The sequence below is a fragment of the Muntiacus reevesi genome, chromosome 4 (genome assembly GCF_963930625.1).
Source record: "Muntiacus reevesi chromosome 4, mMunRee1.1, whole genome shotgun sequence".
Classification (NCBI taxonomy): domain Eukaryota; kingdom Metazoa; phylum Chordata; class Mammalia; order Artiodactyla; family Cervidae; genus Muntiacus; species Muntiacus reevesi.
This window is the reverse complement of record NC_089252.1, coordinates 35,396,099-35,413,881: the sequence shown is the minus strand read 5'-3', so window position 1 is coordinate 35,413,881 and position 17,783 is coordinate 35,396,099. Positions and strand designations below refer to the sequence as shown.

Genomic DNA, 17,783 nt, shown 5'->3' with positions numbered 1-17,783 from the left:
AGGAGGACACCACACTCACCACTCTAGAACCATCCGTGGAGCAAGGCAGGTCAGTCTCCGCCTTCCATCTGGTTCCCAATGAGCGTTTGTCCTGCTTGGCCCTGGGTAAGGCCTGTGAAGGGGGTGTGAGGGGAGAGGGCAGACCCATGTGCCAACTGGGGTTTCCTGAAAACACTCCACAGCCGTGGGGTTTTTCCCATGAGTCATATCTAGGAAGCCACAGCTGCTGACAGCCAGCTCCCAGCTGTAGAAACAGGGTGAGCATGCACCCCACCCCTGAGCCCCGGATGGAGGGTCCTGAACTTTAAAACGTGAAAACAGCAGGCCTTCTGTCCTGGGCCCCTCTGCCCTAGCTGGGAGGAAGGGGTGAGGAGGGAGGCTCCCCCATCTCAAGGGCCCAGTGGCCACCCTGTGATCTCACTTGTGAGCAGTCCTGGAAAGGGCATTTTTATAGCATGAGAGCAACCTGGTGGCTTGATTTAGGCCGGGAGACTTGTTTCTATGGTCACGTCTCTCCCTGGGACCTGCCTCCTGCAGTGGCACTCAGTTGGCCGGCAGGTTTTACCCGCCTGATCAGTGAAAACCATGTGGAGCCAAGGGGGCTGGTGTGGCTGCTGGCAGAGGAGTGGGGGCCCTGGCTCCCTGGGAAGGTTCCTGCCCTTCCCAGACGGCCTCGGTGTGGTCAGCTTCTGGTTCCCTGGGAGCACGAGGTCTCTTAGAGCTGGGCGGCAAGCAGTCACATTAGCTTGGACAGCTGCTGCTTAAGTGTGACATTCAACCTTCCCTGGAAGAGCCCCCCGCTTTCCGCCGTGGGGGGCTCTGACCTCCAGGCACATCCGGTCTGTCTTTATAAGCCGCCCACAACCCCGTGGTGCACAGCCTGGATGCTGAGGGATGCCGGTTGCACAGTTGAGATCCATGCATTCAAGCTTCCTTCTTACAGCCGTTAAACTCGCCTTACTCCAGTTGTGCTTTTTAGCAGCAACCCTCAATCCACGAGGCACCAGCCTTACACTGGAAGTGTTTTATGCTTTTATTGCCACTCCCTGTCTTTGCACTTGAGTTGTACATGTCATTCAAGGAGCCCCAACAAGCCACACGCCAGTCTCTCCTGCATTATCCTCTCAGCCAGGCAAATGCTGCGTGGGGGCGGGGGTGGGGAGGGGATGGCGCGCCAAGCCTGGGACAGCCCACTGTCCACCCTGGGTCTGTGGTGGCCTGTGCCACTTCAGTGTTTCAACTCTCCTCCCGCCGGCAGGGTAAACAAAGACAGACGGCCGGCGATGGCTCTGCTCCAGTGAAGACAGACGCGGCGGGTACCAGCTTCTGCTGCCTGCCTCCTCTCAGCAGCTCCTCCTCCTCATTGTCCATCAGGAGGATGTGGTCCATCAGGCAGCAGTCGGCGCCTCCGCGGTCAGCACCTAGTAGGCCCAGCCGGAGGCTGGGGGCACGCGGGAGGAGCCGGGGGCAGGCGGGGCGCCTCCGACTCTGGTCCAGCTGTCCAGTCGGAGTGACGGGAGCGGTGGCCACATTCACCCGTGCTTCCCCCCGCCGCCGGCCACCTCCGTCTTGGGGGAGGGGCGGGGTGCCTGCAGAGAGCTTGCCCCGTGCCCCGGCTACACACACACTGAATATATTACAGCTTCCGAGCTCTCTCAGCCCCTTCCCGCTCCCCGGCTGCCTCAGAGGTGGGAAAGAAAAGGGTACAGGAAGACCCCGCTGAAGGTGGAGTACATCTCGTCAAAGTCCGTGTGTGCCAGCCGGCCCCCCGTGACCACGATGTTGACGCCGTCCCCCGCCTTGAGGTGCACGATGAGGTGGAAGGCGCCCGGGCCCCCACAGGTGTGCGGGGCCCCCTGCGGCCGGTGGTACTCCAGGAACTCTCTCCGGTAGCCGGCCGTGTGCAGCTGGGCCACGCTGGCGTTGGCCACCGACAGGACGGCCTCCACGTACGCGTCCCTCTCGGGCGTGAGGGTGGCCGTGATCAGGTAGCGCCCATCGTACGGAGCCGTGAAGACCCCTGCGGGGAGGAAGGGGGACCTGAGTGCGGGGTACCCATCACGGCCTGTGCGCCGAGCGGGCACTCAGCCCGGGTGACGGCAGACAGCTCGCCCCCTCCCCACCAGAGGCAGGCCCACTGCGGGGGGATGAGCTGCGGAGATACGGCTGGAGCCCAGACCCCACGCTGGCGGGAGTGGCCACCTCCGAGGGCTCTGGGGAGGGGCCCGAGTCTTCGACCTGCCCTGAGACGGCCAGGTCACTGAGCTCTTAATCGTACCCGAGGGCCTCAGGGACAGACCAGGCCCTGCGCTCTGGGCACACGGCCTGCGTCCCTGCTCAGCGTCACCGGAACCCATTTACTATGACCCACGGCCCAGACTCTGGTTCTGGGCGTCTGGGCCAGGGGGAGCAAGGGTGCCCAGAAAGCTGGCCATGAGCACACAGCAAAGCAGCTCTGATGCTAGAACCCGGGGCGTGGGAGGCAGCTCCCACCCCTGCCAAGAACCACTGCTTCCCCCCAGGGGCCGCACAGAGCCCCGGTTACCTCACGCGTGTGACCTGTGACCGCCCCGTCCGCTGGTGCCCGTGGGCGGGAGGATAGCGGGGACCAAGGGGCCCTGTCTCTCCTCTCGCAGGTGAGACACCCACAGCCCCGGGGGCAGCAGCCCCGGCTCAAGGCTGGCCTCCCATTTGGGGGCTGGGGCTCATGTATCCCGTCCCGGCAGGGTAAGCGGGTTCTGGCTCAGAAAGGGGCAGCGGGAGGGCCTTCTTCTCCACCTCCGGAGCAGCTGAGCGCGGGCAGACTCACCGGTGCTGGGGTCGTACACGTCCCCATCGTTCACCAGCACCTTGTTGAACAGGACCACGCCGGCGTCGCTGGGGAAGGGCTTCCGGGTGAGCCCCGCGGAGAAGGACACGAGAGACGGCGCCGGAGCCCCTGGGGGGACAGGGTGCGCTCTCGTCAGGCCCAGCCCAGGCCTGTGTGCAGTCCCAAGGGGCGGCCTCGGCCTCTCACTTCCCCTCAGGGTGGACACACCTGGGGCCCAACCTCGTCCTCGGAGGAGCAGGCGGCTGTGGGAGGGCCTGGGGCGCTGTGTGTCAGGTGGGGGCTTGGCGCGTGCATGATGTCTGGGGGTGGGGCGCCCAGGCCTCCCCTCCCACCCCTGCTGTCCTGGCTGACGTACCTGGGGAGGCTGCAGGCGGTGACTTGGGGTACCCTGAAAAACAGACGCTCTGTCAGAACCCTTACAGCCCCTCATTTCTGAGCCCCTCCTTTGCCCCTTGTTCCTCACACACAGTAGGAGGATGGACAGAGGTGCAAAGGAGCACATCACCTGACAGAATATAAGCACCCATGATACGTGCAACTAACAGAAGGGACGCTGTCATCCTGGAGAAGGCAGCACCCTGCCTAAGAGCCAGGGGCGGCTAAGAGGAACCGCCCTGACTGCCCCACATGGCAGCCGCATTGCTTCCTGCAGGGGGGCACTTCTAGCTATTGATGGGTGTAACTCTGAGGGTGGTACTATCCGCTGACAGCTGATGTGACTTCCCTCACCCAACACCACGGGTTTACACGTCACAGCTCACAGCCTGTTTCCTCATGTGTCAGAATGTCAGCCATGGTGCTGGTCAAGGAGCTGCGTGTCTAGCACCTACTTCAGGACAGAAACACAGTGAGTGTCCCCTGACCTCTCCTCTTCCTCTAACCTCCACCTCCGTCCTCCTCCAGCATCCAACCTCCTCCAAAATCCAAACTCCTCTAGTCTCCTCCAGCCTCTTCCAACCTCCATTTTCCAACCTCAGCCATCCTCCAATTTCCTCCCTTGTCCAGCCTCCTTCATCCTTCTCCAAAATTCAACCTCCAGCCTCCAAACTCCAGCCTCCAATGTCTTTCAACTTCCTTCATCCTCGTCCAACTTCCTCCAACAACTTCCAAATTCCTCCTCCTCCACCCTCCTTCCTCCATCCTTCCCCAGTCTCTCCCATCCTCCAACGTCCTCCAGCCTCCTCCAACTTCCTCCATCTAACCTTCTCCAGCTTCATCCTCCCAACCCTCCTGCAACCATCTCCAGCATCCAACTTCTATTCTCCAACCTCTCACCATCCTCCAGTCTCCTGCATCCTCCTCCCTCTTCCAACTTCTGCCATCCTCCAGCCTCCAACAACACATCTAATGTTGGAGCCAGACCTTCCACCCTACCCACTTAGTGGTGTGCTCTCTTTTCTGCTGCCCAGGCTCCTGGGACATGTTTGGTTTGCCGAGTCCACTTCCTGCTGCGAGGATCAGCGAGCTGCCTGGATGGCACAAGTCATATAGCCCCGGGTGCAATTCTAAGTGTGATGTTCTGTGCCCAGGGCACTGCAGCAGCTTTGGACAGCTCAGTTCTGGACGCTGGACCCATGACCCACAGAGCCCCACAGCAGCCTCCCAGCACCTGGGGTGCTCTTACCTGGAGCTCCTGCGTAGCCCTCGGCGCTGGGGATTGGCCGCTGCCCAGTCTGGCCATCCACGCCCCGGGGCAGGCCCCGCCCCGACACCCGCATCCTGCCTGGGGGGCCGGCCTCTCCAGTCTCCATGATGACCCCTGTGGAGCCAGGCAAGAAGGGCAGCCCTGTCCAGCCAGGCCGAAGGGGTGGGGGGCGTCTCTTGGGCAGGATGGGCTTCTGTCCTGGGTCCCTTGGAGGCACAGGAGTGCTGGGTGGCGGCAGTGGGGTCAGCACTGGAGTGGACAGCTCTGTGGGGGCCTCTGCCGGGCTCGAGGGCTTTCCTGCCTCCTCCTGGGCCTTCCCCCGGGGTAGAGGCTGAGGCGTTTCTGAGGGCTCCTCCGCTGAGCATTGGGGAAAGTAGAAAGAGATACAGAGTTAAAAACCACAGACTTGACTGCTCAACCACAGGCCCCTCTGTGAGACCCCGTGGGCATGGCTTCCTGGAAGGCGTGTGCTTGGGGGTCCCTGGGCCAGGTCCACTGGTAAACATGAGAGCAGCCACCACAGCGTGGGGACCCCTTGCCCCAGAGAGGAGTGTCTTCAGCCTCTCTCTCTACATGATTGTTGCTCTCCCCAAAATAACATGGCCCTTGGTTCCAGCAGCAAAAACCTCATAATGACCCTGCAACTGTACCTGCCTGCCACCACCAGCCCCATGAGTCGAGGGGCCTGCTTCTGTGGACCTCACATGACCCAGAGTGTCAGAGAGTGCGAGCTGCCTCTGCAGCAGGCACAGGGGTCACCACAGCCTTAAGATCACCAGCTGGAGTACTTCCACTGCAGGAGCCTCCTGTTCACACTCCCTGCCCTCTCGGACAGTGCTGAGACACAGCCTGGAAACTGCCATTTCCTACTCTGAATACATTCCTGGAACTGCTCTTCCAGGAAGCCCTTCCTGCAGGCCTGCAAGACATATAAGAATAACCAGGATTGGCCTCGATACCTTCCTCAACAGCCAACCCCCACCCACCTCCTCCCCCTCCATCTGTAGGGTGCCTGCCATGGCCCAGGTTCCAAAGCTCCAAAGTTATGATCAAGTAAAATCAGTAACTGCATTGTACCCCCACCCCCACCCCAGTCTGGTTCTGTTTTTAAACTCACAAAGGTGATGGTGGCAGATGGAACACATGTCCCTCTACCCTCAGAGCTGGGTTGCTAGCCCACCTCCAGCCCCAAGGGAGGCTTTTCCTCAAGCAGCCTTTACATGAGAGGATGAAGCCCTCCAGAAAATGAGCTGAATGAACTGATCATCACTTTCTCAAGTGCCCCCAAGATGGTACAGAGCTAATACCACTCTAGATGCATTGAAGATAAGTTAATTCACACCATAATTCTCAAACTGTGGCATGAAGGATTTCAGACATGGAGACACCACTAGCCACAGTGAAGGACAGGATGAGAAGGAAATAACCATCCAATAAAAAGGAACTCTGAAAAAACAGATAATACAAGAAAATAAACATGTAGTTAAGACATACTCTTTACTGGCAAGGATGCCCACCCTCGAGCTTCTTCTGTCCGAAATAAACTGCTTCTTTGCATGCTCTCCCACATGTACTATGTTTCTTATAAACTCTGCCTACTCTACAAAATAGGCAAATAAACTCAGAGAGACAGAAGGCACTGCATCCAAAGTACAAGAATAGATTGGTATTTAAGAGGCCTAACCAAAGAATAAGAATGTCCTTACTGATTAGAAATATGCTTGCCAAAAAGAAAATTCAAAGAGTTGGTAGACAAAATCGAGGAGATCTTTTAGAAGGTAGACCAGGTAGATAAAATAATGGATAATAGGAGAGAAACTGTAGCAAAGTTAGATTCTTTCCAACTCAGAACTTTCTTGAAAAAAATAGAAAAACTGGGGCATAGAGAGGTGCTAAGGAGAGAATCAAATACACAATTCACCAGAATTGTAAAGGATCCCAGCTGGGTTACTGAATGAAAGACGCCAACCAAGGCATATTCAGAACACTGAGGATAGAGAGAAGATCCTACAGACTTGGGGGAGAGAAGTGACTTCAAACCAGAAGGACATCATTAGACTCCTTGAGAGTACAGAAAGCAAAAGAACACCACCTTCAAATGTTAAAGGAATATCGTTAATCTTGAGTTCTATACTCAGCTAAAACATCTGCCAGTTGTGAAACTAGATAGAATAAACCTGTTTTCAGCCATGAAATTTAAAGACCAGCAAAACTCTCAAGCACCCTTTCTTAAAAAGCTATTGGAAAATGTACTCCACTGAAAGTAAACCATTAAAAAAAAAAAGTGGAGTAAAGAAAAGGGTGTAAGACAGGAGAGAAGTTCAAGAAACTTCTAGGATGGTAGTGAAAGAAGTTTCAGATGGAAAGCCTTAGAGCTTTCTCAAGTCTAGAGAGGAAGCAGTCCAGGCTGTGTGGGGAAGAGAGAACTCCCAGAGGGAGGTCATTAGATTAAAAAATGGAAGGGAATAAATGTATACTTACATTGATTCACATTGTTGTACAACAGAAACCAACAACATTGTAAAGCAATTATTCTCCAATTTGAAATTTTTAAAAAAATCTGCATAATTTGCCAAAAAAATTTAAAAATGAAACCAACAAATGATGATACTTTGTATGGTGTTGAGAGAGTTTCAGTGAGTGAGAATCCCAAGACAGATACATAAAATCTAGTGAATAACACTCCCACTAACTCAGAGGAAAGCAACACAATCCTATTTGGCTATTATTGAGCTGTTTAGCTAATAGTATCAATACTGGCTTGATTTCTGTGGTATAACTACTGGGAGCTGGGAGGAGGGGGAGACGAGAGAGCCTTATAGGTTAATTCTGCAGCTGATAAATAATGTCAAATACTGTATATAATATTCATATAGAGATATCTAAAGCTAATAAGTTGATTTAGAAATATGGAAGTGAACTTCGGGGGAGAAAACAGCTCAAGGAGTTGCACATGGCCACTTCTGGGATGAGAATGGTAACAGGGAGAAGGGGCAGGGGAGGTGGTTTCCATTGTAAATTTCTCAGAAATGTTTTATTTTTCTAAAACATAGAAGACACCAAGGGCCCATCTCGTCTGCTTTCCCTCCAGTCCAAGCATGCTCAGGTCCCTCCTTGTCCATCTCTCCTCCTCCTAACGCTGTTCCTCGGCTCACAAGTTGGCCTCCCTCCCCAGCGCAGGCTCCCACCTGAACCCCAGGCCCACCTCCCTTCTCTGCTGGAGAAGCTCCTCCAACATCACTCCTCTCCTCTGCATCTATTTCCTTCCGCCCCACTGGCTCCTTCCCTTCAGCCCAAGTTTGTGCATCTCCACCCATAATTGAAACACAAAACTGTCCCAGTCCTATAACCCTCAAAGAATTACAGTTCACAAAGCATCTAAAAAATAGCCAAGTACGAGCCCCTCGCACCTTTTTTGGTACCTATGCCCCCACAAACCCTTCAAATCATCCCTCTTTCTCTGAAGCACCATCTGTCTCCCCGTCACTTTGTCTAGATGCTCGAGTCTTATTTCACTCTGCCCTCTTTTTCACACGCACCCTGATCTGGGCTAAGTCCAGCCTCTTCTCGTTTTGAATCATCCTTTGGGTCCTTCCTCCCCACCTTTCTCAGAGCCGAGTCCGTCCTAGTCATCTTCCCTGCTCAGGAACCTCCAGCTGTCCTCCACTGCTCGTAAAATCCAGTCGAATCTCCTCTGACAGCCGTGTCCGCACCACCTGCTCCATCGTCTCCTGCTGCCTTCAGTCCAGCCCCTGGGGCTGGGCTCTTCGGGAACCCTGGACGACACACGCCCCTCCCCACAGTCCCGCTCCTCCTTGTGAAGCCCAGCAGCGCCTAACAATCCTGCCTCCCAATCACATAGCTCTGAGGGCCTGTCTGGTTTTTACACCTCTCCTCACTTGCTGGACGATGAACACTTGCTGCTGCTGCTAAGTCGCTTCAGTCATGTCCGACTCTGTGTGACCCCATAGACAGCAGCCCACCAGGCTCCTCCGTCCCTGGGATTCTCCGGGCAAGAACACTGGAGTGGGTTGCCATTTCCTTCTCCAATGCATGAAAGTGAAAAGTGAAAGTGAAGTCGCTCAGTCATGTCTGACTCCTGGCGACCCCATGGACTGCAGCCTCCCAGGCTCCTCCATCCATGGGATCCTCCAGGCAAGAGTACTGGAGTGGGGTGCCCTTGCCTTCTCCTGATGAACACTTGAGGACACGTTTTAATGACGTTTTGTCACCAGGGACTGGCATGTGACATTGAGACGTCTTGAGTATTTGGTGAAGGAAGAAAGCCTGGTACCCTGGGCCGCACCCTCACTCCCGCCAGCCAGTAGAGGAGGGGCCCAAACTTTGCCAATGATAATCGTCTTTCTAGGGTCTGTAAGGGCAATGCCAGTACCTAGAATCAGTGATAGTTCTCCCTCTTAGAGTCACCACTCCCTCAACACCCAGGCTTGTGATAGCAAGTGGAAGGCAGAGGGGAAAGAATGAACAAATAAACCACTTGGGCCAAATATCCTGCACTGATCACCATGGGGAGTCTGTCCAGGACTCTGCAGAACAGGCGGCTCTGACACCCCTCACATCACAGCAGAGACGGCACGAGAGAGCAGCCCTGGATCCTGACTGCTCCCCAACCTTGGCCCCCAGCACATCACGTAGTGTCTCTAATGCACACATTTATTACACGCTTGAAACAAACTGGACAGCATCTTGCTCTGTCTGGGAAGATAACTCTGGCAGCCAGTGTCTTTTCGAGCTGCACATATGTTTCTAATCCAGTGACCATTTGAAAAGTTGAGTTCATAAGAACCAAGTGGGGCTGCCCGTGTTCCACGTGAGGCATGGTGATGCTTTTCTTCCACAGCCTGCCTCCAGGTCTCTGTCCCGACGCCCCCGCAATGGCCTCGTGTAGCTGTCCACAGGCCGGGCCACAGCCTCCCCAAGGATGGAGCCTGCGGCAGTAGGAAAGGCCGCTCCCACTCCGCTGGAGTTCTTACTAAAAGCCACTGTCACCTTTGCTAAGATGAAGACCTGCCTGAGGAAACTAACAGTAACCCCACGAAGTCGTGTCACAGTGCAGAGCTGCGGGGATGTCAGAGTCTGTGTTGGCGACGTGGCTGAGTCATCAACCCACTCGGGCTAAACCCTCAAAGTCTCCTGACAAGCAGGCAGAGTTTGGCTGATCAGATGAAGTGATGGGTGCGGGGCCACATCCCTGACAGTGACAAGTTACTGTGCAAACGTCCAGGCCAATTCACTAGAAGCCCAGCGCGGGGAGGGGGTGGGAAGCTGCCTGGCATTGCGAGGGTTATGTCTGCTGACCAAATGCAACTACAGGTCGGGGTGGTGGGACTGTTTCAAAGGTGGCAATCAAGACTTCTGACTTTATATCTTCTTTTTTTTTGGTTGCATGTCTTGCAGGATGTTAAATTCCCCGACAAAGGATTGAACCTGGACCCTTGGCAGTGAAAGCATGGGATTCTAACCACAGGATTGCCAGGGAATTCCCAGGACTTCTGGCTTTAAAAGAAACCCACCCACATTCTGACATACAGCAGGCTAAGTGGAAGGATGGTCACACTGCTTGGCAAAGCTCTGTGCCTGGGAAGGGCCCACGCCACCCTGACGAGAAATGCCAGGCTCAGTGCTGAGGGAGCAGGTCCCTGCGCTGACCAGGCCAGGGGCACGAGGCGGGGGCTTCGAGGAGACACTCGCTGGTCTCCCTGCTGGAAGGTCAAGGGTGGAGAGGATGGGAAGGCATGTGAAAGAGCCTCAGGGCTGGGGAGAGGATGCACAGAAACCCCCCCGCAGCTCCCTTGACAGCAGGGCGGGGGAGACCACGGGTTCGCAGGAACTGTCCTACTCTGAGCAAACAGCAGTGGAAATGCTGCTTTGCGCTTTGGCTGGAACGAAGAGAGAAAACACGCAAGCTGGTCCCGGGGGCGCTGTGTGATTCCATCACAGCAGTGATGGATAAAGAAGATGCGGTAAATATATATATACAATGAAATATTACTCAGCCGTTAAAAAGAAATAAATATGGGACTTCTCTGGTAGTCCAGTGGCTAAGACTCCACACTCCCAATGCATGGGGCCTGGGTTTGATCCCTGGTCAGGGATCCAAATCCCACATGCCTCTACTAGCACCCAGGACAGCCAAATAAATAAAATTTTAGAAAAAGAATGAAGCAAAAAAAAAAAAAAAAGAATGAAGCAAAGCATTTGCAGCAACACGGATGGATCTAGAGACCATGACCTAGACTGTGACCTATCTAGGGCCCGTACTGACCGTCCCTCCAGAGCACGGAGCCGCGCCAAGAAAGGAGTCCCGCCCAGTGTGACCACGCAGAGGCCCCTGGAATCAGCCTCCACAGGACAAACAGGCTGGCGTTTCTGAAAGGCGCGACCTGGAGATCACTGCCACAGACACAGCTCCAGCCTCGCGTGTTTACATCGAACAGAGGTCACCCGTTATCAGTGACCCCAGAGAGGCCAACCCGACCTGAGAAGTCACCGGGGATTTCTTCTTTGATAGAAATTCACAAGCTGATTCGAAGCCATACATGGACACGCAGAAGGTCTACCTGACTTTAAGACTCGCTGTAAAGCCGCCGCGGTCAGGACGTGAGGCGGCACAGACACGTGGGCAGAGCCCGTCCGCGGACACGCAGGGCCCCACGGAGCTGGCGCGGGCGCTGCGGCTCCGCACACAGGGCTTCCCCTCCCTTCTCACCCCTCACCCCTGCTTCTCCGCTGCTCTCTGGCCCAGCTGCCTCTGAGGGGGGTCTGCCTTCCGCTTCCAGGACAGGAGCTGGGGGGTTCTTTGTTTTAATTACAAATTTAATTACAAATTCCTGGAACTGACCTCACCCCTGCTGAGCAGGAGTCTCCCGAGGGAGCCCAGAGTCCTTATTTCTGTCAAGCTCGCAGGGGACTCTGCGCGCAGCTGTGGGAGAGCCCGGTGCTAGGGACACAGCAGGTCCAGAGTCAAGGTTCAGACAGAGAAAAGCAGCCGCGGCTTTCACCAACCCAAGAGCTTTACAGAAACCAGATGCTCACAGGGCAGAGGGCAGGTATTGTCCAGAGGCAGCGTGGTCCGAGTCTGTGCGGTTTATGTAGCCTTTATGTGTTTATGAAACTTGGACTGAATCCATCACACTATCTGGGACCTACGCTGGCCTCCAACTCAGCCAGTTTCAAGTTGAAGGCCAAAACTGTCATAACACTGGCATGAGGCCACTCTTCCCCCCGCCAGGCTTTATGATTAAGTACTTATTTGAAAAAAACTGTGTTTTTTTCATTCTTGCAGCACCGCTTAGGCTAAGCAACTGGATAAAGATGGGGTTCTTAAATCTGTAGCACCCCCAAATGAAATGTTATTCATATCATTCAAAACTAAAAATAGAACTACCATATGATCCAGGATAGGGACTCAACGAACATGAATTTGAACAAACTCCAGGGGATAATGGAGGACAGAGGAGCCTGGTGGGCAGAGAGAACATGACTGAACAACAAAAACATGATCCAGCAATCCCACTCCTGGGAATGTATTTGAAAAAAACCATACATGCACCCCCTGTTCCCTGCAACAATATTTACACGAGCCAAGACATGGAAGCCACCTGAATGCCCGTGGATAGAAGAATGGATAAAGAAGATGTGGTTCATACATACAATGAAATATTACTCAGCCATTAAAAAGAAAGAAATGGGACTTCCCTGGTGGTCCAGTGGCTAAGACTCCACACTCTCAATGCATGGGGCCCAGGTTCGATCCCTGGTCAGGGAACTAGATCCCACATGCCTCAACTAACACCCAAGGCAGTCGAATAAATAAAAATAAATTTTAGAAAAAGAATGAAGTAATGCCATTTGCAGCAATATGGATGGATCTAGAGACTATGATACTAAATGAAGTAAGCCAAACAGAGACAAATAGCATATGACATCACTTATATGTGGAACCCAACTTTTAAAAAAAATGAAACAACTGAACTTACAAAACAGAATCAGACTTACAGATATTGAAAACAAATTTATGGTGACTCAAGGGGAAACACAGGGGTGAGGGGTAAATCAGGACTTGGGATGAACACACACACTCTACTATATAAGACAGATAGCCTACAGGACCTCCTGTATGGCCCAGGGAACTCTACAATATTCCGGGATAACCTATATGAGAAAAGAATCTGAAACAGAATGAGTACATGTGGGTGTATAACTGACTCACTTCGCTGTACCCGGAAACTAGCACAACATTGTAAATCAACCATATGTCAATAAAATTAAAAAAAAAAATTTTTTTAAGTACTTACAAGAAATTGCCTGAAGACATCTGCAGAAGAAAGGGGTGGCAGATTGGAAAGAGGAAGCAGCGGGCTGCTGTCACTGGGGTGTGTGGAAACAGTCCTGCGTGTCTGGCAGGAAGGCCCTTCTTGGAACCGTGATGCAGGGGAAGAGGGCTTCCCTGACACAGAGACTGTCCCTCGGCCTGCCTCAGCTCTGTGGGAGCCCCAGGCTTCTCAACACCAGGAACTCGCCTACTATCCCAAGTGAAAGGGGAACAGCAGAACTGCTGGAGTCTGCCCAGGGCTCAGTATCTGATCAGATGGGCGATGGGGAAGCCCGTGGGCTCAGAGGTGGCCCTGGGCCCCAGCACGAAGCAGATTCTGCCTTTGAGCCACGCTGGGGACCAGGGCCTGGAGCTGCCCCTACCCAGTAACTACCGTAGAGCAGAGAGTGGGCAACTGCGGGCAAGATGCAGCTAAAGGAACTCGACAGGGAGCTGGGGGTGGGGCGGGGGGGAATGGGAACAGGACCAGACCTCTGAGGCCACATCCACAGAAGAATAGAGGATTCCCCATCCCCTTGTCGTTCAGAACCTGATTTATCTAACCATGAATCCTAAATGTTGGGCTTCCCTGGAGGTAAACAATCCACCTGCCAAGCAGGAGACTTGGGTTTGATCCCTGGCTCAGGAATATCCCCTGGAGAAGATAATGGCAACCCATTCCAGTATTCTTGCCTGGAGAATTCCATGGACAGAAGAGCCTGGCGGGCTTCAGTTCATGAGGTCACAAAGAGTCGGACACAACTGAGCGACTAAACAAGAACAACAAGAACCTAAATGGTACGGAGGGGAGATTTCTCGGCTTTTTACACTTTACACTTCAGTCCCAGTTTAGACAAGAAAACAAGAAAAAGAAAGAAAGAACAAAACCCTCTGGATCCCTAGAACATTCAGCAGAACACCTGCGGTTCTCATCCCACGTCTGCAGTGTGGGCGAGCCCACCTTCACTGCTCTGAGGCTGCAGGTCTGGGGACCTGTAGGAAGAGGAGAGGATTTCAGCCAGAAGCTGAAGGGACGTCCAGCAGAGGGAACAGAGGGTCACAGTCATGCTGACGCTGAGGGATGACCAAGGGCCAGTTACTGTTTAATACACTACTGGGACTTCTCTATTGTTCAGTGGTTAAGACTCCCTGCTTCCATTGCAGGAGGCACAGGTTTGATTCCTGGTCAGGGAACAAAGATCCTGCATGCCACACAAAACAGCCAAAAAATAGGGGAAAAAAAATACTTCTTAGGAACAGGGGGGCTTCCCAGGCGGCACTAGTGGTAAATATGCATGCCCATGCAGGAGATGTGAGTTTGATCCCTGGAGGAGGGCATGGCAACCCACTCCACTATCCTTGCCTGGAGAATCCTAAGGATAGGGGAGCCTGGTGGGCTACAGTCCATGGGACTGCAAAGAGTCGGACAGGACTGAAATGATTTACATGCACAGGAACAATACTTATCATGCTAACTTCTTGAAGTATCACTATTACCATGATTCTCTCCAGTTAACAGCTATAGAAAGTGAGGCATTAAGTAGATAAATAATTTGCCCAAAGTCACAAAGAATGTGTAGATTAGCTGGGATTACAAGCTTGGGAAATAATAATCACTTCCTGGCTCAAAAATCTCCAAGAGTTTCTCATGATATTTGAAATTTAAATCTGTTATCTCAGCCTACAAAATCCCACCTGATCTGACCCCTACCCCCTGACCTCACTGCCTATGACCTTCCCCCTTGCTCATGGACTTGCTCAAACTGACGTCTTGAGTTCTCAAGCAGGACAAAGACATCCCTGCCTCGGGACTTTGCACATGCTATTCCCTCCGCCGGGAACAGATCTCCACAAGGCTCATTCCCTCATCTCATTCATGTCTCTGCTCAAACGTCATCTCCACTAGGCAACCTTCCCTGACTTCTCATCTAAAACACCAAGTCCCCTGTCCTCTGTCACCCCTTCTGCTTATCTTTCCCTACACATTGATCGCCTGCTGAAATCAGACCTTTATTTGCTGGGCTGTGCATTCCCTGACTCCCCCTTGCCCAGATCCTGCAAGGGCTAAAACTCCAGTGCGAGGACATGACTCAGTATTTGTTGAATGAATCACTGTATGAATGAAGGGGGGTGGGGTGCACGGGGCCCAGGAAAGGGGCATGACACCCACGTCACAGAGTGGACAATGAGACAGTCATGAAAATACAGCAGTCCTAAGGACTTCCCTGGTAGTCTAGTGGTTGACTCTGCACTTCCATTGCAGGGGACATGGGTTCAGTTCTTGGTTGAGGAGCTAAGATCCCCATAAGCTGCAAGATGCAGCCAAAAAAGTACACTAGTTCTTTACCTTTTAGAAGTTAGGCACCTCTCCAAGTCCTGGATGAAAGGCAGGGACCCTTTGTCCAAAAAAGTAACCAAACATTTCTACATAATCTTGAGTGTCTCTTTTAAGAGCCAGGAAAGAACGTCTGCACTGATGTGAGGAATACAAAGATACAGAGAAACCAGGATTGATTTCAGCATGGCCTGAGGCCCCTTCGGGTTCCCCCTCCACACTCCCCACCCGCTGCCAGCTGGGTAGTTCAGCTCCCTCTGGGTACTTCCAAAGAAGAGAACAGGCTCCGTGCACAGGGCAGCAGACGAGGTAGAACCAGCAGAGTCTGGGTCCCTGACCCAGCAATCTGGCCTCTGGTGACCATGTCTTGCATCCTCAGCTTTGCACCTTGGCTTGCAGTGGGAACAATGATGACGATGACCCTCCCAACACACAAGCTGCGTCACCTCTCAGCCTGACTTGTTTTGAACCATGAGATGTGGCAGAAAGGACTCGGTGCGGGCCTCACCTGGAAGGGGCTCCTGCTTTTGCCATGTGGTGTGACTCCCCGAGACTGCCACGCTGTGAGGAGGCTCACGTCTGCCACGTGAAGAGAGAGGATGGCTATCGGAAGAACATGTGGCCGGTCTTCCTGCAGCTTCCAGACCAGCCCACCCCACCCCACCGGTCCCCTGAGTCAAGCGGCTGTCAAGCTTGAGCTTGAGCGGATGTCAAGTGGAGCAGAAGAGCTGCCAAGTCAGTTCCTGCCCCGCAGAGCAACGGGAAGTGATGAAGCCCTGTTGTTTAAACTGCCAAGGTCTGGGGTCGGCTGTCACGCAGCAGCAAACAGCAGGTCCATTCCGCCCTCAGTAGGTACGCCCTCCCCTCCTGCTTCTCTGAAGCCTTCCAGTAGGCATGTACAGATGTGCGAGCTGGAGCATGAGGAAGGCTGAGCACCCAAGAGCTAATGGCTTTCCAACTGTGGTAGAGGAGAAGACTCTCACGAGTCCCTTGGACTGCAAGGAGATCAAACCAGTCCATCCTAAAGGAGATCAACTCTAAATGTTCATTGGGAAGATGATCCTGAAGCTCTAATACTTTGGCCACCTGATGTGAAGAGCTGACTCATTGGAAAAGACCCTGATGCTGGGAAAGATTGAGGGCAGGAGGAGAAGGGGGCGACAGAGAATGAGATAGTTGGATGGCGTCATCAACTCAACGCACAGGAGTTTGAGCAAACTCTGGGAGATGGTGAAGGACAGGGAAGCCTGGCGTGCCGCAGTCCATGAGGTCGCATAGAGTCAGACACAACTGAGGGACTGAACAACCCCCCACCCTTCGGCATAAGCTCCAGTATCGCCCCCCTTTCAGAAGTCTCTCTTATCACTGCATCTCACCCTTCACCCCGACAGACTCTGAACTCGCAACCTACTCAGCCGTGATGATGAGAAGGCCTCATCAACTCAGAGAAGCCCTCCCTGACTTCCACGGTGGCCGTGACCATCTCTGCCTGTTACCCCTCAGACCATCACTGTCCCATACACTGTCATCCCGGTGCTCCACACACATAAGCTCGTTGCTCCCACACAAGATGGGCTCAGTAAAAGCCAGTGAACTCAAAGGATGAGCCCTGACACACCATCTCATTCATCCTCTCTGCAGACCTGTGTGCGTCACTCCCCCAACCTCAAACCTGTGCCTGCAAGTGCCTGGAAGGTCAGGGTCGTGCTCCTCGCTGCCTCATCCCTCACGGGGCCCTGCACACAGTGGTGTTTAGTCACTAAGTCCTGTCCGACTCTCTATGACCCCAGGGACTGCGGCACGCCAGGCTCCCCTGTCCTTCACTATCTCCTGGAGTTTGCTCAAACTCATGTCCACTGAGTCACTGCTGCACACAGTAAGTGCTCAATAAATGTGCTGCTGACTCTTTGTTGGGCGCTGTGACCTGAGCTCTAGACTCACCCAGTGACCCGACACTCCGGTTCTCCCGGACCTGGATGCGCTCCAAGAACGGACAGCTCTGCCTGTTCATCGGCGGCTCTCCTCAATCAGTGGAGTTCCCGAAAGTCCATGCATCCTACACTCACAATGACGGATTCGTTCCAAAAGGAGCATCTTGTGGACGCCGCCTTCTCTTTACAGGCATTCACCCCTCACCCCTCTTCCCACAGGCAAGCGTGAAGGAGTTAACACCACTTCCCACGCTGCCCGAGAGCCGCAAATCAACTGGAACTATCTGGTTCGATCTGTTGTTACAAAGCACAGTCCAGACAGAACTGTCACCAGGAGGGACAATCATCCTATGAACACACACAGGGTCCCCTGACCTTTCCCCAGCATTCCAGAGATCCGGGAGCTGTGTGGGCCTGGGGGCAGGGGATGGGGGTTATAAATAGCGGGACTGGCCTGGGTAATTCCTTATCTACAAACTCCTTATCTCTGGGAAGGTTCAAAGCGTGTCCCACTGACCACTTCAGACCTTTCCGCCTCCCTGGGATCAGGCCCTGGCTCCCCTCTCCTCGGGCTGTAAGTCTCAGCGGGGTTGTTGTTGCTGTCATGCCGTTGCTGAGCTGTGTCCGGCTCTTTGCAGGCCCATGGGCTGCAGCCCATCAGGCTCTTCTGTCCTCCACTATCTCCTGGAGTTTGCTCACATTCATGT

General features: G+C 53.6%; 1 protein-coding gene and 1 non-coding gene across 3 annotated transcripts in view; one reads left to right on the top strand and one right to left on the bottom strand.

Annotated features, from left to right (window-relative positions):
• Nucleotides 1-998: 998 nt before the first annotated feature.
• Nucleotides 999-17,783, bottom strand: part of EMILIN2 (elastin microfibril interfacer 2) — a 56,083-nt gene continuing 39,298 nt past the window's right edge. The window contains exons 5-8 of one of the 2 annotated variants that reach the window (XM_065932516.1): nucleotides 4,455-4,832; nucleotides 3,186-3,218; nucleotides 2,810-2,938; nucleotides 1,000-2,020 (exon numbers count right to left, since the gene is read on the bottom strand). In XM_065932516.1, the coding sequence (XP_065788588.1) occupies nucleotides 1,683-2,020; nucleotides 2,810-2,938; nucleotides 3,186-3,218; nucleotides 4,455-4,832 (878 nt within the window). In that variant the 3' untranslated portion in view covers nucleotides 1,000-1,682. Of the gene's footprint in view, nucleotides 2,021-2,809; nucleotides 2,957-3,185; nucleotides 3,219-4,439; nucleotides 4,833-17,783 lie in introns of both variants that reach the window. The other variant, XM_065932517.1, reaches the window with a different exon arrangement.
• TRNAE-CUC (transfer RNA glutamic acid (anticodon CUC)) lies at nucleotides 12,192-12,264 on the top strand. The gene has a single exon. It is a non-coding gene; the product is annotated as a tRNA-Glu (tRNA).